Source organism: Mytilus trossulus, unplaced genomic scaffold (genome assembly GCF_036588685.1).
Source record: "Mytilus trossulus isolate FHL-02 unplaced genomic scaffold, PNRI_Mtr1.1.1.hap1 h1tg000050l__unscaffolded, whole genome shotgun sequence".
Taxonomy (NCBI): Eukaryota; Metazoa; Mollusca; class Bivalvia; order Mytilida; family Mytilidae; genus Mytilus; species Mytilus trossulus.
The window spans coordinates 5,207,485-5,230,881 of record NW_026963292.1 but is presented as its reverse complement, the minus strand read 5'-3'; the positions used below and the strand labels follow the sequence as shown (position 1 = coordinate 5,230,881).

Here is a 23,397-nt window from a genome sequence, read left to right as displayed (position 1 = left end):
AAATACTTCAGTGAATCACCCTCTGCATGATCTTTATAAAGACAGCTACTTTAAAAGGAACATAGATATTTAAGTCAGGTTCAGAGATCCTGTCAGACAAAATTGATACACAAAAATCATTCTTTACACCATATACTCTATATATAGAGGGTCTATTAACATGAATATGAAGTCTCTGAGAACTTATCCTCATCAAATACATTAAATTAAAAAATAATCTATAGAAATAAGGTCAGTTAGACGGATATGTATACCAAATATGCTTAACCTATTTCAATAGCATTTGAACAAAATGGACCTAATCACTAAAATTTGAATTGACTTGTAATCAATGAAAAAAATGGAGCCAAGTTCAAATAAACCCAATGTGTCACACAAATATGTAATATTTAATCATTTTAAACCAGATGCTCCGCAGGGCGTAGCTTTATACGACCGCAGAGGTTGAACCCTAAACGGTTGGGGCGAGTATGGACACAACATTCAAGCTGGATTCAGCTCTAAATTTGGATTGTGATTTAAAAGTTGACACAGCATAGGTTTCTGACACAGAATGAATGTGTTCTAATGAACTAAAAATTTTTGTTTTCTCTTAGAGCAATTCACTATGCTGTTGAATATTAATCCTCTCAAAAAAATGTTTGAAGAAATTTTCTTTTTATTTATGAAATTTCAAATGAGAAAAATTGAACCCAATTTTTTAATCACATCCCCCTTTCCCTTATTCCAAAACTAATCTCAATTAAAATATTCTAATGGAGTTTGCAACAATAACTACTCATTTAAATACATTATAAAATATTAAGATGTAAAAAAAACTGCTTGTTATCACTGAATGGTAAAGATTATTTAAATTTATCAGTTGGTAGTAAAAAGTGAATATACATTGTATATTGTATATAACAAAGAATTAAGTTGATTCTGGACAAAGAAAGATAACTCCAATTAAAAAAAAAATCTTGCAATAAGATATTTCTTGCTTACTATTCTGGACAAAGAAAGATAACTCTAATTAAAAAAAAATTTGCTATTTCACAATATTGTGAAATTAGATATTTCTTGCCATTGCACAATACTGTGCAATTGAAAAGACTTGCTATTGCACAATACTTAATATAATAATTCTGATTTGGACCAACTTGAAAACTGGGCCCATAATCAAAAATCTAAGTACATGTTTAGATTCAGCATATCAAAGAGGTCCAAGAATTTAATTTTTGTTAAAATCAAACTTAGTTTAATTTTGGACCCTTTGGACCTTAATGTAGGCCAATTTGGAAACGGGACCAAAAATGAAGAATCTACATACACAGTTAGATTTGGCATATCAAAGAACCCCATTTATTCAATTTTTGATGAAATCAAATAAAGTTTAATTTTGGACCCAGATTTGGACCAACTTGAAAACTGGGCCAATAATCAAGAATCTAAGTACATTTTAAGATTCAAAATATCAAAGAACCCAACCGATTCATTTTTTGTCAAAATCAAACTAAGTTTAATTTTGGACCCTTTGGACCTTAATGTAGACCAATTTGAAAAAATGACCAAAAGTTAAGAATCTACATACACAGTTAGATTCGGCATATCAAAGAACCCCAATTATTCAATTTTGATGAAATCAAACAAACTTTAATTTTGGACCCTTTGGGCCCCTTTTTCCTAAACTGTTGGGACCAAAACTCCCAAAATCAAAACCAACCTTCCTTATATGGTCATAAACCTTGTGTTAAAATTTCATAGATTTCTATTTACTTATACTAACGTTCTGGTGCGAAAACCAAGAAAAGTGCTTATGTGGGTCCCTTTTTGGCCCCTAATTCCTAAAATGTTAGGACCTAAACTCCCAAAATCAATACCAATCTTCCTTTTGTGGTCATAAACATTGTGTTTAAATTTCATTGATTTCTATTTACTTAAACTAAAGTTATTGTGCAAAAACCAAGAATAATGCTTATTTTTACCCTTTTTTGGCCCCCAATTCCTAAACTGTTGAAACCAAAACTCCCAAAATCAATCCCAACCTTTCTTTTGTGGTCATAAACCTTGTGTCAAAATTTCATAGATTTCTATTAACTTTAACTAAAGTTATAGTGCGAAAACCAAGAAAATGCTTATTTGGGCCCTTTTTGGCCCCTAATTCTTAAAATGTTGGGACCAAAACTCCCAAAATCAATACCAACCTTCCTTTTGTGGTCATAAACCTTGTGTTAAAATTTCATAGATTTCTATTCAATTTTACTTAAGTTAGAGTGCGAAAACTAAAAGTATTCGGACGACGACGACGCCGACGCCAACATGATAGCAATATACGACGAAATTTTTTTCAAAATTTGAGGTCGTATAAAAACAATATAGCTAGACTATTTCTTTGAAACATATCTAATCAAGAAAACTTTACACTTACTGTGGATTCTCTATTATTTGTTTGATACCAATTTTCATAGGTTTTATGAATCCATGTACTGTGGATTCATTTATTTTCGTGGGCACCAATTGTCAAGGATTGCAAAAACCTCACATATTCAAGGATATTTAAATTTGTTGTTTGGGAAAAGTTTGCGTGCATTCCTGTGGAAAATTTGTATTTTGTTGAACATTTAAATTCATGGTTCCCCTGTTCACACGAAAATTGGTATCCAACAAACATTAATGAATCCACAGTATGTAGACACAGTCAACAACCATTCTACATTGTTCTAAATTGTAACAGGTGACCTATTGCTTATAGTAATTGTGAAACCAACCGTAAATAAAATAATTCCACATTTGTAACAATTGTCATGGTAAAAAACTTGAAAAAAAGATATCAAAATGTAGACAATTGCTTACACCAAATATAAGTGCCCATCTAATTATAGCATAGATCTGACTGTATGAATATCAGATCAAATCCTGAAACCTTACCCTTAACCTTGACCACTCATCTTATAAATCAGATCTGGTATTAGTAGCCTCATCTCCAAAAAATCTTAGATATCACTAACATGATTTCTCTCATTTACAATTTCTGCTTCTGATAAGCTATTGTCTTCATTTAGTAAATGTAAGTCAATAACATTCTCAACCTGGCTTTCTTCAATGCTTTCAGAGTCAGTGAGGCATAATGCTTCAGATGGTTCTAGTGGCAACTCCATGACATCTTTGGTGAATGGATATATTCCTGTTTTTCTAAAAGCCGACTGCAAATTACTAGTTGATAATGCATCTTTGTAAGCTTTGCATACCATGGGACACACATCATTATGATCTAGTGCACAGTTTTTCGTTCTGATAGTTTTATGAGACAGACTGTTGTAAATATCTTTAAGAAGGCCATAACAACCTACATCTAGTGGTTGTAAAAAATGGCTGGTGAGTGCTGGTATTAACTGGAGTATAATATTATGATTCCTTGCCCATTCAAATGTGCTAACAGGGATATGAGATGCGTGTCCATCTAACAACAACAACACAAGTTCATTATCTGGGACTATCTTCCTGAAATGATTGCGTAGAAAATCCATAAAAATGTTTGAATTAGACTCTCCAGTTTTAGAGAATGTGACAACAGATCCTGGTGAAGACCCCTCCAGCAGCTGGTCATTCACTTTCTGTACAGTTCTCAAGCCTTCTTGATGAAGGTAAATGTAGATAATATATTATGATGCTCCAAGTTTCGGTAAATTTTAATCTTTTTTAATGTATTTAAGCATTACCAATAATACCTTGCATTCATTGAGTAATTAAACATCCTGATATGCAACAAACTTTAATTCTAGGTACAACAGTGTAATAGTCAATTCAAAGTCATTCTCTGTTTCACTTTTAACAAAAGTGCACACATTAACATGTTTCCCTCTGCATAACACATTAATACAGGTAAAAAATGTATAACAAAAACTTAATATTATCAATTATGTCAATGACACATGTCAAGGTAAAATCATCCTCTCACACAGACCAGTAAACACTTACTGTAATTCCATTATCTGACATACAAGTCCTGTTATGATTTAAATCTAAGAAACAGACCTGATTTAATTAACACCTTTTGCAAATGTATGACTTTTTAAGTTTAGGGTTTTGTTTATTAAAAATGTACAAACCCTTATTGTTTTTATTGATTAACTTAATTCCCATGGGACATTTAATTCCCTTATACTAGATTTTCATAAGGATCTGTTTTCACCTATTCAGGCAATTTTTTTTTTATGGTTGCCATGGCAATAGGCATTATACAGGGAAAATTAAGACATAATTTACCCTAAAAGTTCATATGATATATATAAGACCAAAAAAAAAATCAGTGAATCGACCTCTGCATGATTTTTATAAAGACAGCTACTTTAAAAGGAACCAAGATATTAAGGAAATGTTCAGAGATCCTGTCAGACAAAATTGATACACAAAAATCATTCTTTTCACCATATACACCATATATAGAAGGTCTTTTAACATGAGTATGAAGTCCCAGAGAACTAGTCCTCATCAACAAAAATTAAGTCAAGAAATAATCTATAGAAATAATGTCAAAGTTAGACAGATATGTATACCAAATATACTTACCTATTTCTATAGCATTTGAACAAAATGAACCTAATCACTTAAATTTAACTTGACTTGTAACCAATAAAAAAAAATGGGGTCAAGTTCAAATAAACCCAATAAGACACACAAACATGTTCAATTTAATCATTTTTAAAAACCCCAATATAGCTGGAATATTTCTTTGAAACAGATCTAAACTGTGGATTCATTATTTTTTGTGGGATACCAATTTTTCGTGGATTTCATGCATATGGATGAATCACAAAATTTTCTATAGGCTTATACAAATGTTGTATGGAGAATTCAGAAAAAAAACAATAAATTGAATTTCCATAAACATGTAAGTTTCCTGTATCCATGAAAATTGGTACCCCTAAAAATATATAAATCCACAGCAAACATAGAAAATAAAGTCTACGTTTTAGTAATCCATGTAGATAGAGTAAACATTACTCATTCAATTTCTAAATTGTATAAAGGTGACCTATTGCTTATTGTAATTGTGAAACCAACCGTAAATAAAATAATTCAACATTTGTAACAATTGTCATGGTAAAAAAAATTGAAAAAAAGATATCAAAATGTAGACAATTGCATACACCAAATATAAGTGCCCATCTAACTATAGCATAGATTTGACTGTGTGAATAGCAGATCAAATCCTGAAACCTTACCCTTAACCTTGACCACTCATCTAATAAATCAAATCTGGTATTAGTAGCCTCATCTCCAAACATTCTTAGATATCAGTAACATGATTTCTCTCATTTACAATTTCTGCTTCTGATAAGCTATTGTCTTCATTTAGTAAATGTAAGTCAATAACATTCTCAACCTGGCTTTCTTCAATGCTTTCAGAGTCAGTGAGGCATAATGCTTCAGATGGTTCTAGTGGCAACTCCATGACATCTTTGGTGAATGGATATATTCCTGTTTTTCTAAAAGCCGACTGCAAATTACTAGTTGATAATGCATCTTTGTAAGCTTTGCATACCATGGGACAAACATCATTATGATCTAGTGCACAGTTTTTCGTTCTGATAGTTTTATGACACAGACTGTTGTAAATATCTTTAAGAAGGCCATAACAACCTACATCTAGTGGTTGTAAAAAATGGCTGGTGAGTGCTGGTATTAACTGGAGTATAATATTATGATTCCTTGCCCATTCAAATGTGCTTACAGGGATATGAGATGCGTGTCCATCTAACAACAACAACACAAGTTCATTATCTGGGACTATCTTCATGAAATGATTGCGGAGAAAATCCATAAAAATGTCTGAATTAGACTCTCCAGTTTTAGAGAATGTGACAACAGATCCTGGTGAAGACCCCTCCAGCAGCTGTTCATTCACTTTCTGTACAGGTAAGATAAAGAAAGGAGGCAACGCACTACCAGCTGCATTTCCACAACCCAAAATTGTGACTATTTCACCTTTTCCTGAAATGGCAACACTTTTCTCATCAACATTGTAAATTAAATGAGGTTTGTCTATGAGATTGTATTTAAGTAAAGCTTTTTCAAGTTGATTAAAGTACTTAGAAATGGTCTCTTTGTTGGCATTATTTGCTTTAACAACTTCTAAAGCCTTTAATTTTACAATTTTAAAATCTGGCCATCGTTTAATCATCCCTGAGTACCAGGTCAGAGTCAAGGGTTTATCCTTCTTGGTTTTCAGATCAAGTGCAATTGCATAGTCCATAGCTATGTCCACCACATCCTGACGATAATATCCATACCCAAGTTCACCCATTTCTATCAAGTGAGTCACCAACCTGCTTTCTTTATCTATGGGAAAGAAAGGTCCGTTGCCACTTGTAGTACAATCAGGGTCTATTCTACCATTCACCCTATCCATAAGAGTCGTGAATGGTACACCATGTAACTTTGATGCTGAACGCATAGAAACCTTGTCCTCTACTACAGCTTTATAAGCTGTTGCCATTGCTGACGTACTATAAGATCGATATTTTTTATTACGCTTACGATGTATACCTTCAGTAATTAGAGTATCATGTGGATTGATCTACAAAATAAACAAATAATGAGGAAATTGCAATATAATGTATAGTCTTCATTACTGTGGAATCATTGTTAATTGTGGTGTAATAAATGTTGGTTTATTTCTTAGGTAAAATCTAAACATATAAAAAAAGAAGATGTGGTATGATTGCCAATGAGACAACTATCCACAAAAGACCAAAATGACACAGACATTAACAACTATAGGTCACCATACAGCCTTCAACAATGAACAGAGCACATACCTCATAGTCAGCTATAAAAGGCCCCGATAAGACAATGTAAAACAATTCAAATGAGAAAACAAATGGCCTTATTTATGTAAAACAAATGAAAAAAAAAAAAATATGTAACACATAAACAAACAACAACCACTGAATTACAGGCTCTTGACTTGGGACAGGTACATACATAAATATTGAATGTGGTGGGGTTAAACATGTTAGCAGGATCCCAACCCTCCCCTTAACCTGGGACAGTGGTATAACAGTACAATAAGAACAAATTATAAAAATTAGTTGAAAAAGGCTTAACTCATCAGATGGAGAAAAATACAAGTGGATGTGGCTGGGTACTTATACATCCTGACACAAAACGACACAATGAACAGATCTGAGAGTACTCACAGTTATCTGACAGCTAGTTCAAAGCCACTAACAACTAATAAAATAATCATGCATCTAAGACTAAACTATCAATCCGTACACATCCAACATAATGGATTTAGTGTAATGATGCATAAACAGCCAGAGAAAAACATGTTTTTTTCATGTGCAATTTTTTTTTTTGGTGTCTATAAAGAATTTGGCAAACCAAGAAATAAATTATTAGCGAAAACATGCATATTATGTATACTATACACACAAAAAAATCCACACTAAATTATCTTAATTAGTAAATTTATCTATGAAGCTTATAGTCCACCTAATCTAGCATAAATTTAACCATGACCTTGAAGTAGTTACAACAGAATATTTTAAAGTTTTTATCTTTGGCATTATACCCAAAATATTCACAGAAAAAAGTCCCATAATATCTGACCTGAGGAAAACTTAAATATCACGATTTTAAAATTCCTATGCAGATTTGCATTGATTTGGGAATTCTAGGCAAAAAAGGCAGAAATATCAATAAAAATTTATATAAATCATTACTTTAGGGCTTTTATCAAAGAAAATGTGTTGATTTTTGATATTTTAGTCGTCTTTATAGTATAACAAACTCTAATTAAAGGTGTTTTCAAATCTTTTATTAAATTCTTCACCATGTCAAGGTAAAGAATCTTAAATTGAATAAAACAAATTAAGTATATACTCTTCTTTTTGTAGTGTAACGTTTCTTTAAACATGGTAAATGCTGAAAAAATATAATTTACAGATATAAACAATACCAACATGACCAAATATTCACATTATTTTTTTTCAAAATGGTCTTAAAGCCATAATTTGCTATTTCTTGAATGAAAAAAGTGCAACAAAAAAAAATACCAATAACACTTCCGTTTCTTACATTTCATGAGCAGAAGATTATATAAGATAGTCAAATACGAACTTATGACCCCATCAAAGTATCATACTTTACATGAATGTTAAGAAAATCAACCAAAAACAAGAATGTGTCCAAAGTACATGGATGCCCCACTCGCACTATCATTTTACATGCTCACTGGACCGTAAAATTGGGATCAATACTTTAATTTGACATTATAATTAGAAAGATCATATCATAGGGAACATGTGTACTAAGTTTCAAGTTGATTGGACTTCGACTTCATCAAAAACTACCTTGACCAAAAACTTTAACCTGAGCTTCACACTATCTTTTTCTTTGTTCAGTGGACCAAGAAATTGGGGTCAATACTTTAATTTGACATTAAAATTAGAAAGATCATATCATAGGGAACATGTGTATAAAGTTTCAAATTGATTGGACTTCAACTTCATTAAAAACTACCTCGACCAAAAACTTTAACCTGGAGCGGGACGAACGAACAGAGGCACAGACCAGAAAACATAATGCCCCTCTACTATCATAGGTGGGGCATAAAAACTCATTTTTGCAGAGTTACCTCCCTTTCCAATGTGAATTTCCATAAGAAATTTAAATTTTGATATGCTGATTTTGAGTTTACTTCAAGTTATATTTTAAGGGACTTTTTTCTGTATTTATTTTGGTCTAAATGCTATAGATTGGAACTGAAACATTTTCTGTTGCAATTAGTTTAAGGTTCAAACTTAGATTGACTGAATTATTAGAATTGATCTAATAAAAATCTTGGTCTTTTTTAATACTTTTTAATAGGATTTTGTGCTCTATCAGTTATTTTAAAAGTGACATTTCATTTTTTTTCAGCTATTTTCTTCTGACCATCATATGCCAGGTAACTCTCCACGTTGAAATAGGAGGTTGTCATGTCTATTTTGAATCTGCCTGTACCAAGTCAGGAATATACATGACAGTTATTGTCTATTCTTTTGAAGGGGCCTTGGTGGCCTAATGGACTAAGTAGCTTCTACTGTAATCCCTAGCCAGTCAAAACTGAGGTTGTGAATTCAAACCCTGATTGTGCAAGTGCACTCCACTTCAATCTTAACTGACTAAGATTGTTATTTTTGCTATCAAAGGTCCTGGTTTTCCGAAATAGCCTAAATGCAGTGCTTAAAAGTTGCGTTTAAACTACAAAGATCAAAATCAAATCAATCCATTTGTTTGATTTGTTTGAGCTTTTGTTTTGATTGGGGACTTTCTGTTTTGTATTTTCCTCAGTACTTTTGTGATTTTATGTTTTATACAATAGCAGTACTGACCAGATGGAAATCTTTAAAATTTTCATTCTTACAGATGTCCAAGTGCCATATATTATACATGTAATATGTGCTTTTAATGCAATGTGTCACATGTCAGCGAATATTTCATGGAAAAACAAAGAATTATATATTGACATGTTGCAAGCTTAATCATGTTCATTGCTCAAAATGTTGCTTGTTTATTTTTGTGATATTGAGAATAAGCCTGTTCATATAAAAAAAAAGTTTAGATTAATGTGATTATAACCTTGTCTCATTTTACACAATAAAATAAAACATCCCAATAATTTCTGAATTAAAGGTGTAATACTATAAATGTTTTTGTTTTCACCAAAAAGTTGATCAGAATTTAAGTAATGTCAGAGTCTTGATAGGTACATACAATGTACTTACATCTATACTTATTTTCCCGCTTACTCTTCGTTGGAGTGCTAACTTGGTAACACAAAAATGTTTGCAGGCTGCCTGAATGGACATTCCTCCCTCCTTCACTGCATAATAAGCGTCCACTAATGATTGATAATCATACTGCATAACCTTTCCACTATGTAATTCCTTTAAAAATAAAATGGAAAAAGATACTGATATTGATAATACCAAAAGTATAAGTCCAAGAAAAATGAATTAAAGTGATCTAGATGACTTATTCACTTGATTCAATGATGTGAACGTTGAAATACACAAGCTTACAATTTTATATATAAAAATAGGATGTGGTATGATTGCCAATGAGACAACTCGATCTCCAAAAGAGACCAAAATGACACAGAGGTAACTGTACCGCCTTCAACAATGAGCAAAGCTCATACTGCATATATATACACATGTATATATATGTGTTTCAGACCGTATGAGTATTTGGACCGTACGTGTATGGTCCAACCACACGTGTACAGTCGGACCATATGAGTATATGCGTATGGTCCAGTACGAGCTAACCATACATGTACATGTTTTAAGATCATATGGGTTAAATTTAAACAAATTAACATTAATTACAAGTTTTCTTTTGAGTTTTACTTATTAATATTACTACAATTACACGGATGAAATTAACAAGTAAACAATTGAAATTAAATATTTGTTTAATTGTTAATCTTGATCCTAGTTTTGGTACTCTCAACAAAATGTTTACAAATGTTACACTTGCTATACCACAAGTAACGTACTAATATTTTTTACATTTACATTTTTGCAGTTCCTGTATGTTCCTTATCATTTGCATCTTTTTGTAAAGTTGCTAATTTATATATTAAAACAATTGTCCTCCCACATTATATTTACTTCTGATACTTTCAATTTTAGTGATCATAATTCAATTTTACTAAGTGATCGACATGCTAAATACAAGAGAGTAACAGATTCAATTAGCGTGAATTTTTTAAATCATCAAAATATAAGGTTTATTTTCAATTTAACTTTTTTTATATCAATTTTAGAGTTAAGTTATATTAATCTGTTATATATGCATCTAATTAACTTTGCCAACTTCTTAATATAATGTATTAGTTTGAGACCGTACACGTAATCATATAATTGGTTGTAGTTGTAACCTGAAGAACCATTGGTAAATAGCTTCTTATAATAAATTCATGACTTTCATGTGACGGAAGTTTTGTTTGACTGTTTGACATTTTGCAAGTCAAATGTCACATCTATATATGCAATTTGTCATGGACTTCACAAAAAAATATGATGCATAAGTTTCCATACCAGTTACTCAATACTGGACAACTGGTGGGTCAGAATAGTTAGCAGTTAGAACTACATGTATACATAGGTGGTTGTAGAGGGAACCTAAAGAATAAATTAAAAATTGATTCTAATAATAGTTCATTTGTTTAGTGTTACAGAGTTTGACAATTTGACATAAAATTTCTGTGTCTGCAAATTGCAAATTGGTTGGGAGATCTTTAAAATCTATGATAAATAAGTTTTTAGCTATTTTCTTAATTTTCCTTAGACCTTGTAAATTTCTATATGATAATTTTCCATATAACACTACCACACTACTCAAGTGATATGGGTTTTTTCTCAATTGACTAGAAAGAGAATACATGACGTCATGAGCCTACTTCATTAACATGATTACATAGACATGATACATGTGATAGACACACAGCGATAGTCAAGGATATTTCTAGTCTACATCACATCTCCGTTCTATTACCCTTTAATGATATTGTATCTGTGTAGTTTACAGTCGATTTGAAATACCATCGATAATCTAAGAATTATAATAAAATAATTCTTATATGATTTGCATATCTATAAATACTTGTATTGGGTTGGTCAATTAGAATTTTTCTCTTATAAGTTTACACTTCGATAAACCATGTTTCCGAAACTACTTTTGTAATCTATTCATGCGCGATACACAAACTTGCAGTGATCCATGGATTTTCAACAAATAACAGACTATTATTTGAACTTGGAATTATTTTTAATTATGGAATTTGCTTGATTTCTTGTTATTGAAATTTTTAATAAATTCCATGTTTATTCTGTACTGAAATGTTCTGTGCTGCGCACAACACTTTCTATTACAAATAAAATAGTAAATTTTCAATGGAATGTACTGTGCCGCGCACAACACTATCTAACCAAAATACATTGTATGGAAAGTGTTATAACCGCTAAAAAGTTTATAATACCAAATAAAAATGGAATTTATTAAAAAAAAATAAACACAAGAAATTATGCAATTTCCATAAGGCCATAATAAATAATAGGTTTGTTTGCCCAAACGCTACCTACCCAGAAAAAAGCTGCCTACTCAAATTCTTTTATTGTCCTGATTTGAAGAAGTTTTTTTTTAATCAAATAGGCATGAAGACTAATAAACATCTGATACTTTAATTTCATTTTTTGAATAAAACAAAAGAAAATGCCTACCTACCTACCCACTGTCTCAACTTTGGGTAGGGTTTGGGCAAATAAAAATATTTTTAAGTGTGGCCTAATTGAAATAATTCCAAGTTCAAATAAATGAAATAAAAGCCTATTAAATTGAGATTAAAAAACAATTGCAATAGGGAAAGGAAGAGTAAAAAAAAACTTCTTGCAGCAAACCAGTAACGGCAGTGACAGTCCATCACGCAGTGTTACCAGTTTTAAAACAATAAAATGTACCACCGGTATTGTAAATAAAACCAAACACTTTGCATATATACGGCAATGACTAAATTATGTGTTTTTCAACACTACCAAAATAGTTCGGAATGTGATTTGTTATTGATGTGTCATTTAAATTATAATCTTAACCTGTTTAGGCTAATAGACCAATGATTACTCTGAATTAAATTGGCTGTTATGATAGACAAGCTTTGGAGTTTCTCGGACACCCTGCTGTTTTTATTGCAAAAATCTATTACTTTGGAATACTGTCCTCGTTATGCTTCCATGAACAGGAAGAATAGCAGTAACTGTGTAAATAAGTTAACTGTCAAAATATGTTTAATACACCAATAATCTTTGCACTATGCCATTAATAACTTGTGTATTTCAAAAATGTTTGACAAAATAGTTTTAGTTTCTTCCCACTAATGACTATTCTCTAACCCTACACAGGATATTTTTTTGTTTGGAAATTTATCACGAATGTACAAAGGTGACCCTCAAAACAATATTTTTCTCTGGATTAAACAATATATATATAATACACGATATTTTAAAGGAGAATTAAGTTTAACAGCATTGATTGAAAAAATAAAGCATCATTATATTTTGGAGAAGAAGATATCAGTTAAAAATAAATGTTTTGAAAAGTTTAATCAAGCTTGGTGCATTTACCAAGAGGCTTTACAGGATAATTTGGTGGATTAGCAACTATGAAAAAATTAGCAGACATCAAAATGATTTTTGTTTTTTTTATATTGGTTTTTTGTTTTTGTTTTTTGTTGCTTTTTGTTTTTTTTCTTTTTCTTTAATCATCTTTTAATTCTTTTATTTATTAATTCTCTATATTATTTTTTTTGTATGTCCTTTTTAATAAGATACAATTATAAAATCCAAACAAAATGTTATTTTCAAGTTCTATACATTTTCTAATAGGTTGTATTATATTACATTTATATATATGAACTTATTGTTTGATAACTGCACTGTTGTATATTATATATGTTGGATAAAAAAAATAAAAATAAAAAAAAAAAGGTAAAAAAAAAAAAAAAAAAAAAAAAAAAAAAATCTCTAACCCTACACAAATCCTGGCTAAAACACTATTTTCATGTGAATATTTACTTTTTTTAACAAACAACAGATAATTTTAATCCCAAAGATTTTCTTTCTTATTTAGTTGAATTTGTGATATAGATTATATTATTTCTTAAGTCTCAATACCAGGAATCATCCAGGACTTTAATTTTTTTTTGCATTCAGAAAGAATTTGTAAAGTATCTGAAAGTTGGATGAATGTTGAAGGAAAAGTCCTGACATATCCTGGTCTATATTATATATATTTTTTAAAGTCTTGAGATATCCTGAGAATTCCCCTAGTTTAAAGCTGCTTGATTTGAAAGTCCTGACATTTCCTGAAATTCTCCCATGATTTTTTTCCCTAGAAAAAGGGCTAAATGCTTTACAGGATATTTTCAGGATATCCCAGGATAATCTTGAGATATCCTGATTAAAAAAAATGTCAGGATTTATTTCTGCAAGGGAGGTTTCCTGTCAGGTTTAAATTTTTTTTTAATATAACATTGAAAATAGATTTTAAATATTAACATGAAGCAAGTAACACTAGTAATGGTGTTTATTTATGCCTTTTGAATTATATTGTGCAAAATAAACAAAATAAAGATTGGTTTCCTGTTTGGTTTCATGTCACGTAAACGGTGAATCAAAATGTATTAATTTTTTCTCGAAAAACTCAATTGTTCCATTCATACTATTCTAACACCAACACAACCCACAAAATAAAAGTTAAAATTTTAGAACTTATAAAAAAGGATACAAAAAGAAACCAAAGGCCGAATACCAAATTATGGTCTTTACCATAAAAAATCACAAAGGCAAGTCGTAACTAAGGAGTACGCCGCCATCTCTACTTTCTAAAAACCATAAATGTCCTATAAATACAACGGAATCTTAAATGAAATAGCACCTACCTCAAAAACCTCATTTTAATTAAATGTTATCCGAATTTGAAGTGTACACGTAACGAAATAATCTTTCCCTCGAAAATTTCCATTCGTATGACGTCGTGTTTAGCCATGACGTAAATTCGCCAAATCCTTCATGAAATTTCGCGGAATTTTATCAAATTTAATTTTTGTACATTTTCGAAGCTTTAGTGCAATAAATTTAGGCCATAATAAATAATAGGTTTGTTTGCCCAACGCTACCTACCCAGAAAACAGCTGCCTACTCAAATTCTTTTATTGTCCTCATTTGAAGAAGTTTTTTTTTAAACAAATAGGCATGAAGACTAAAAAACATTTGATACTTCAATTTCTTTTTTTGAAAAAAAAAAATAAAAAAAAATGCCTACAATGTACCTACCTACCCACTGTCTCAACGTTTGGGTAGGGTTTCGGCAAACCAATTTTTATAAGTGTGGCCTTATTTCTTTTTTTGTTATATGCACTAGAATAGTCACAACTGTTTAAACATTCTTTAAATCCAGTAAAGAAAAAAACTTTTAACTTGGAATTAAAATCTTTAAAATAGGCACAATGTGATACATGTGACCTGTACACCATCTACATGGTTTCCACATTTTAACCTACTTTAGTGGGCTAAAATCAATAAAGTACTTCCTTTCAAGTCATGCATGGTAAAAGTTTACTTCTCCTTTGACAAGTTTTTTGCGTTTCTGATAAGTGTTTGCAGAACATGAATAAAAAATATTAATTAAAAACTGTGACAAAGATTCCAACTTTGTACATTCTAAGTGTAACGGTATATTAACATGTATTTGTTATTAAATTATATTTATTCACCTAAAATATCCAGTAATATTTACTGCTGAAGTTAAATCAATCCAACGGGCATTGGTACAATGATAAGAGACGTAATTTCCATTAATTTTTCCAAGGACTCTTCTCGTCATTTTCGGGAAACGAAGTGTGTTCTAACGTCTGTCAAATATGAAATCGATTTTGTCAAGTCATTGGGCATTTATTTTCACACAGGATCGTATGTTACATTATGCACATAGGAAAAATAACAGACCACCGGCGCAATCTCTTTGACAATTGTATTTTCCTCTTTTAAACAAGACGAAACAAGTCTACAGATTATGTTTGCTAACATCCCGTTGGAAACAAAAACAATGTGTAGACCTAGTATTTCGTACATCCGGCCGTAATGGCGTTATCACATGTTAGTCACATGTTTCACGTATGACCCGAAATGGATAGAACTTAAGGACAAAAACAATTTTAATAAATAACTGGACTTCTGTTTCGTGTGAAATGTAACGCATAACGACAACGTAATTTTCTTACTTAATTATTAAGAAGATCAAAACAAGAATGTAAATCATCTCGGATTTACCTGTTTGAACATCTCACAAGAGTTCATATTTGCATATCGTTTTTAAGAATTCTATTACAACAAAGCAGATTACATCATCTAAAAATTGCGTTACGAAATCGGACACAAAAATCACGCCACTGTTCTTACATCTGCTACATAAATACTTATAGTTCTCGGCATTTTCTTCTCACTATTCTTATTGGTCGATGTTCTTTGTTATTTGAAAGCAAAAGTTACGAATTTGCCGGTGACGATTATCTATAAATCAGTCAGCGTTATGCTCTTCGGAAGCAAAAAGTAACGCGAGAAACGACACAAAAATACGGTTGTAGAATCTTTGAAATTTGTATATTTTAAAAAAATTTCTAGGGAAGAGTAGCATACACTTGTATGTTGATAAAAATAATGGCATCTTTAGATGTAGTTGCAACTTTTCTTACAGAAATTCACATTTTATCACTTTTCTATAGTTATAGAGAACGGAGCCCAATAGCAAATTATGGTCCGTAGCCATCAACAAAATAAATGTTTATTAAATATAAAAAATGTTTGGCTGAAGAATTATAAGGATTAAACACATTTTTTCTAGAGGTTATTGATTTGTCAACCGGGGCTCTTACTCACAAACTCAACATAAAAATCCTTCTGACTTTTATTCAGTTTGTGAGTTAATTGCCCCGGTTTACACATCAATAACCTCTAGAAAAAATGTGTTTAATCCTATAATAGATGCCAGTATGCATCATATCAAATCAACATTTTCCTCTCATCTGGATACATGTCATGCATGTATGTGACAGAGGCTAGGAAATAACCCCTTTTTGGTTTATTTTTTAGCAATATTCAGCTTATCATGCTTATGTGCAAAACTAACCAAAAATATTATTGGTCATGTTTAAGAATTTAAGAAGAATAGCATTGTCTTCTAAAGGTCTAAATTCTGTCATAAGCCTTTTATAGCTTTGATACTGTACAGTATGGGTTTGGCTCATTGGTATATTATGCCAAATAAAAATAAATGTGTGGTTCCAGTTACATACTTTTTAAAAATAATAGAGTTGGTAGGTCGGCAATTTTTTTTTTTTTAATCATTATTTTTTAATGTCAAAATCCGGGAAAAAAAGTGTGTTTACTAAAAATATTTCCGGTAATATACACGCCATTTTTCATGTGTTTGGTTGTAAAATAAACAGTCATGATACGTTTGTAGTTAATTTTGTTGCATTCTGTTATGAATTGTTGCATTTTAGCCATAACAGATACTTGTGATGGAAATTCAGATGACAGACATCTATGAATTTAATTATTTTTATTCACAATCCTCAAAATTTGATCGTTTGAAAATTTATTTTTCAGAAATGAAAAAAAAAGTTCTAGGTTGGGGGGTATTGAACCTTTCAGTAAAATTTCATAGAGGTCATGGAGGTCAATACATACAAACTTAAGTTATTGTCCAGAAACCAATTGTCTTCCGATCCAGACGACATGATAACAATATACAACCCCAAATTGTTTTTCTTGTTGTATAAAAATCATTTGTTGTACTTTGGTAAATTTGTGTTTTAAAACTGAAAAGTTTGTAAATTGTGCTTTAATATCTTTAACAATTATCATGATTATAATTATGTATAAAAAGTTAAAAATTTCAAAAAAAGTCCTAAAATTATTTTTTTTCATGGTCAATGATTATAATGATGTACATGTACAGTTGTATAGTACTTTTAAGTGTCATAAAAGTAAGTAACAGTACCTTTTTCTCTTTTTTTATTTCTGATACTTTTCCCATATTTTCTTGGTCATCTGTCTGATTGTCTTCCCCTTCTGTTGGATTGTCTTCCCCTTCTGTTGGATTGTCTTCCCCTTCTGTTGGATTGTCTTCCCCTTCTGTCTGATTAGCTCCACCATCTGTCTGATTGTCTTCCCCATCTATCTGATTAGCTCCACCATCTGTTTGATTATCTTCACCAGAAAAAAGACTATCACAACCTGTACATATGTGCTGCCCATCTTCATTTTCAACAAAATCTTTTGAAACTTTCTGACAAAGTTGACATTTCCACCCTTGTCTTTCAGTTTTAACTAAAATACCCTGGCCTTTGTTTGTTGGTAAAGTTTTTGAATGTTTTGAACTACTCATGCTATTTGTTAAAGCTTTCGATATTTCTGAACTATCCACGCTTGTTGATAAATTTTTCGATTTTTCTAAACTTCCTTTACTTGTACATGTTGGTAATGTTTTTGATTTTTCTGAAATACTTTTGCTTTTTGTTAAAGGTTTTTGTTTTTCTGAACTTCCCATGCTGGTTGATAAAGTTTTTGACTTTTCTGAACTATCCCTTGTTGTTGGTAAAGTTTTTGATTTTTCTGAACTATCCCTTGTTGTTGGTAAAGTTTTTGATTTTTCTGAATCAACATTGTCTCCTGGTAAAGGTTTTGACTTTTCTGAACTACCTTTACTTATTGATTTATCTAATTGTAACTCAATAATAGAGCCATCGCTACTATTTTCATCTATATCAGTAATTGTTGCTTCGCTACTATTTCCATCTATATCAGTAATGGTTTCTTCGCTACTATTTTCATCTGCCTCATATATCAGGCCAGAAATTGCTGACAGTCTTTCAGTTTTTTTCGACACCCTTTTCTTATCTTTTACTTCAAATGTATGATTACTCTGTATGGTACTATCTGGGCTATCTTTATCTTCTGTGTGTTTAACAATCTTGGGTTTTTCTTTTTCTACTTTTATCTTTTGTGAACAAATTTCTGACCTTGTTTGAACATCATTCTTTGATTGTTCTGAAACTCTTGCCAGTTTTTTAGGAATGCCACTGTCAGATTTAGATAAATCTACATTGGTTTTTCTCTTATTATTGTCTACACAATTTGAATTCAAAATGGATGTCAACGTCCTCATTGAAATTGCTAAACTAGATTGAGAACTTTGAACTTGAGTATTGTTGCTGTCAGTAGTCATGGTATTTGATAAATCTACATTGTTTTTTCTCTTATTATTGTCTACACAATTTGAATTCAAAATGGATGTCAACGTCCTCATTGAAATTGCTCCACTAGATTGAGAACTTTGAACTTGAGTATTGTTGCTGTCAGTAGTCATGGTATTAGATAAATCTACATTGGTTTTTCTCTTGTTATTGTCTACACAATCTGAATTCAAAGTGGATGTCCAAGTCCTCTTTGAAATTGCTCTACAAGGTTGAGAACTTTGACCTTTAATATTGATAGTACTGTCCTCTATTCTTTCCAAAATAACGTTATCTTCCAGAAGCTTCATAGGTATCTTTAGAGGAGCAGAGAAAGAGTCTTGGGCAATTTCTACGTCATAAAATATACTATTCCTGTTGTTGCTTTTTTGTCTCTCCTCACGTTGCTGTTTCAGATTGGCATCACTGTTCACAACGCCTTGAACAGAAGTTGTAAATATACTCACATCCAAAAAGGTGCAAAGATTCAATAAATCAAATGCCCGCTCATGATTTAAGGTAAAACTTCCTGTATACAGAGCTTGTACTAAATCATAAACAGTTTTCAACGAGTAATCTTTCAAGAAAACTTGACATTGTGTATTAGAACTGGTATCTGTTGAGAGCTGCTGCAGAAGGTAAGCACTGCCACATGCCACCAGTACCAGTTTATGAACAAAGACTACCCCATCTTTACACACTAGCCATGCATCACAAAACAGACCAGACTGCTGTAACCGGTACATGTGTTTTGACAGATCTTGGGAGTATTCAGGAATGGTGATATTATAATCCATATTGGACAGATGGACACTGCTACCTAGAAAAGAATAAATTTGTTATCATAAATTACATAAACATGATAAATTATAAATATGTAGATGTATAGATATTATTATGGGATAACATTTTGGCATGTCATGATGAACTTGGGTGTGGTTTATGAGATTTTACAGCTCTATAAAGTGGTTGAGATGTTATTTCATTTTGAAATTTGTAAATTTGTGGTTACTAGTATTGATCTGTAACTTGACATCAAAAGGTGACAATTTTTATGTTTTTGAGTGGATTAATTTGGGGTTTGAGTTATTTCCTTAAACCTTTTGAACAGAAAAAATTGTGTATTCTAAAAATCAACAGTCATTTATTTTAGCTTTTTTTTTTGTGTGTAAAACAATTTTACAAAATACATGACACAGACATCAAATATTTCAATTTATGCAAGTTTCGGTACCCAACTCAATTTTATGCTAATTGCATTATTCCTTGCTTATCCAGCATTTCATTTTGAATAAAGATCAAAAAGCACTTGTAATCCAAATAATAAAAGAGTCTTGAAAGTGGCTGTTAGGCCTTTTATTTGGTAAACATGGTAAATTATGCTTATTTTCTAAACAAAAAATTCTGTCCACTAATTTGATGGGAAAAATATTTTGGTAAAGTAGATGACAAAAGGACCCAAAAAAGTATTTAAGTGTGAATTCCCTCAAACATTGTTTTTTTTGGCAAATGAAAGGACCTCAATCATGTCAATAATTCAATTTTTGATGAAATCAAACAAAGTTTAATTTTAGACCCTTTGGACAATGTTGGATCTCATTTAAAAACAGGAACCAAATTCCCAAAACTTACATGGACTACACAATTGATTCAGCATATTTAAGAACCCCAAGAATTCAAGAATAAAACTCCATTGAAATTGGCCAAGAAATAAGCAATTTATACAAAGTATTAGAAAAGTATTGTATTTGGCTTACCATGCTTATGTATACACACAAGTTATTGTCTGACACTGTTGTCTGAACAGTGAACACTAGAAAAATAATTATTTTGACCCCTCTTGCCCGCCCTGGTTCCTTGTTCATTAACCATTGTAAACTGTTGGAACCATTATATCCCAACCTTCCATTAAATGTAGTCTCAAAATGTTCAAACCTTGTGTTTAAATTCAAATATAGAGATCTGTTCACTTTAAAAGCTAAAGTTAGTGTCTGAAAGCTTAGTGTCTTCAGACTATGCTGAAGACTATGACTACAGACAACAACTTGATACCAAAGGCAAAAAAGATTTGCTGTCTTAAAATAAAAAGTGTCTTGAAAGTCGCTGTCAGGCCTTTATTTGGTAAATTATGGGTTTTTTTCAAGAAAAATATTCTGATCCCAAATTTGATGGAAAAAAATAATTTGGGCAAGCAGTAGACCAATTATGACCAAAACAAATATCTTCTGAACGCATCTCCAACCCACTCCCCCACCCCCCATCCCCGATATACAGTTTTTTTTGTACCTTAAACAGTCTGTGCCAAAAACATTTTCATCTACCAGTCCTGACATTAATTATTAAAACTTGTACCTGTATGACTATATCAAATTTTCACAAGACTGAATCAATATTTTCTTGTCTGGGGCATCAGACTAGTGGCTAACAGGGCAGACTGCAGTTTTAAATAGTGTTAAATATTGAATTAATATTGAAAAAAAATTCATTGATAGGTGAAAACTAAATAAATTTGTTTGCGCTTGTGACAACATCGACATGACGTGATATAAAAGCTGTTGTAATGTCAGGAATAACGTTGTTAAAACTTAATTCTATGTCACCACAACATTGATGTATGATGTTGTGGCAGCGTCAAAAAAAACATACACTTTTACATAAATACAACGTAATAACCTGATGTCAAAGTGTCAATGCGACGAAAACATGACATTGTCACGACGTAATTACGACATAATATTGTTAGCTGGGTAGGACCTTTATAAGGACTCTGGGATCGTGTGTTTTTTAGCTTGGGATTTCGGGATTGACCCTTTTGGGATCCTGGAATCCTTTTTTTTCATATTTCGGGACGTCAGGATTTATTGATTCATATTCGGGATCTCGAGATTTTGTTTTTATAAGGCCAGATTTCGGGATTCGTACCCCTCCTACCCCCCAACCCTCTCCCCCATGTCCCCTTTGCAGTAAAATGATTGCTCCCTAATTATTTTTATTAAAGACAGGATTTTGATTAAGATTTGTAAGAAAATCTTTATTAAACTGCAATATTATCGATAAAAAAAACTTAATATCAAGCCAAAAAAAGCATGGTTAACATGAAAAACAATGTCAATGTTTAAGGTGACCGATTTTATAAAATGTTATGGCCGATCTTTCAAAACACTGTACTTTTATCTTCTTTTAAAAACCGCCGTGTTAATATGAACGCTAACATGTGCGAACCAATCTGACTTTAAATGTCAACTGTTTTATACCTATGATATCAAGAGTTTTGGGCAGAGTCTTCTTCCCTGTCTAAATGAATGTCAAAATAGGTTCAAAATTTGATCCTGAGCACGGTGCATATCAACGGCTAGATTGTTTACCCCTAGAAAGTTTGTACATGATATGAGTATAAACTAACGGGAATTAAATTAACAACGCACTACAACCAATCTTTCATTCGTGAACAATTACTGGAAAAATCAAAATTACTTAAAAATAACACAAGAAAAAAAGCATAGAACAATTTCTGGTAAAATTTTGAAAATTATAAATAAATAAATAAGAAAAGTAATGTTTGTGCAATTTCTTATTCCATTAAAAATAATTCGTATAATTTTAGGCAAATTTTGAACCGTACATGCATGCAGATTTATCAAGACCTAGCCCTATAAAACTACATTTTTTAAAGAGGTATATGGTAAGAATTTCTTTCAGGTATGAGACTGCCCGATTTTGGAAACATCGCCAAAATGTGACTAGATGCAGAACTACAATTCTAACATGACGTCCTTCAAACGCTTTGAGTACACACCCGTGGTAAAATATGAATATATTGCATTGGCTATTCCGATCGTACTCCCACGTCCTATGTTTTTTTTATGAATGAAGTACCCGACGTCATAGAATGGTGACGTTATAATTTAAGCATTTTACGGGAAAATACACGCTTTTGATACCGAAAATCATCACAAGAAGGAAACGTAAACAAACGATGCTAAAATGTGGTATAAGCCCATTTTTTTTATATACATGTATAGAAGACATATAAGTAAGTTATCATTAAAATTCATCCAAATCTATCTAAATAAGTTCTGTGGATAGTTTGAGCATGTCACTTATTCTGTTTGCTCCGTTCTTTTACGCCTATCTAAAAGTGCGTTAATTAATGGGAACGGCAAACAATGGCCTCTACATAGAGCGTTTTGATCCAAAAAAATTGCCGTATTTGTCCTATTAGAATCGAAATAATTCATGGGGGCTTGAATATATCTAGATTTTACCACGGGTTGTCCCTTTATGCCGATATTTTACCCCTCGCTATCGCTCAGGGTAAAATATTTGTCATAAAGGGCCAACCCGTGGTAAAATAACGATATATTCAAGCCCCCATGAATTATTTCTTAATTCTAACATGACGTCCTTCAAACGCTTTGAGTACACACCCGTGGTAAAATATGAATATATTGGTTGGGCTGTTCCGATTGTACTCCCACGTCATATGATTGTTTATGAATGAATTACACGACGTCATAGAATGATGACGTAATAATTTAAGCATTTTACGGGAAAATACACGCTTCTGACTC

The 23,397-nt window shown here is 31.5% G+C and overlaps 2 protein-coding genes across 2 annotated transcripts in view; both read right to left on the bottom strand.

The window, feature by feature from the left end:
* LOC134699377 (ornithine decarboxylase-like) overlaps nucleotides 1–5,267 on the bottom strand; it is a 35,339-nt gene extending 30,072 nt beyond the window's left edge. Inside the window, exons 1-2 of the mRNA XM_063560980.1 lie at nucleotides 5,205–5,267; nucleotides 2,988–3,593 (exon numbers count right to left, since the gene is read on the bottom strand). Coding sequence (XP_063417050.1) covers nucleotides 2,988–3,593; nucleotides 5,205–5,267 — 669 coding nt within the window. The remainder of the gene's footprint in view (nucleotides 1–2,987; nucleotides 3,594–5,204) is intronic.
* LOC134699386 (uncharacterized) lies at nucleotides 4,665–22,194 on the bottom strand. The gene is made up of 4 exons (XM_063560988.1): nucleotides 22,081–22,194; nucleotides 17,593–19,646; nucleotides 9,756–9,917; nucleotides 4,665–6,559 (listed from the first exon to the last, which is right to left on the bottom strand). Exons 2-4 carry the CDS (start codon nucleotides 19,621–19,623, stop codon nucleotides 5,270–5,272), a joined length of 3,483 nt encoding a protein of 1,160 aa, XP_063417058.1. The 5' UTR covers nucleotides 19,624–19,646; nucleotides 22,081–22,194; the 3' UTR covers nucleotides 4,665–5,269.
* Nucleotides 22,195–23,397: the final 1,203 nt, after the last annotated feature.

Excerpts from the sequence above, each read along its gene's own strand:
- LOC134699386 (XM_063560988.1), bottom strand. The coding sequence starts at position 19,623 with ATGGATTATAATATCACCATTCCTGAATACTCCCAAGATCTGTCAAAA. Across the intron at positions 9,918-17,592 it reads AAATAAAAAAAGAGAAAAAG|GAATTACATAGTGGAAAGGT; the intron begins GTACTGTTACTT and ends TTATTTTTAAAG. Across the intron at positions 6,560-9,755 it reads GCGGGAAAATAAGTATAGAT|ATCAATCCACATGATACTCT; the intron begins GTAAGTACATTG and ends TTTATTTTGTAG.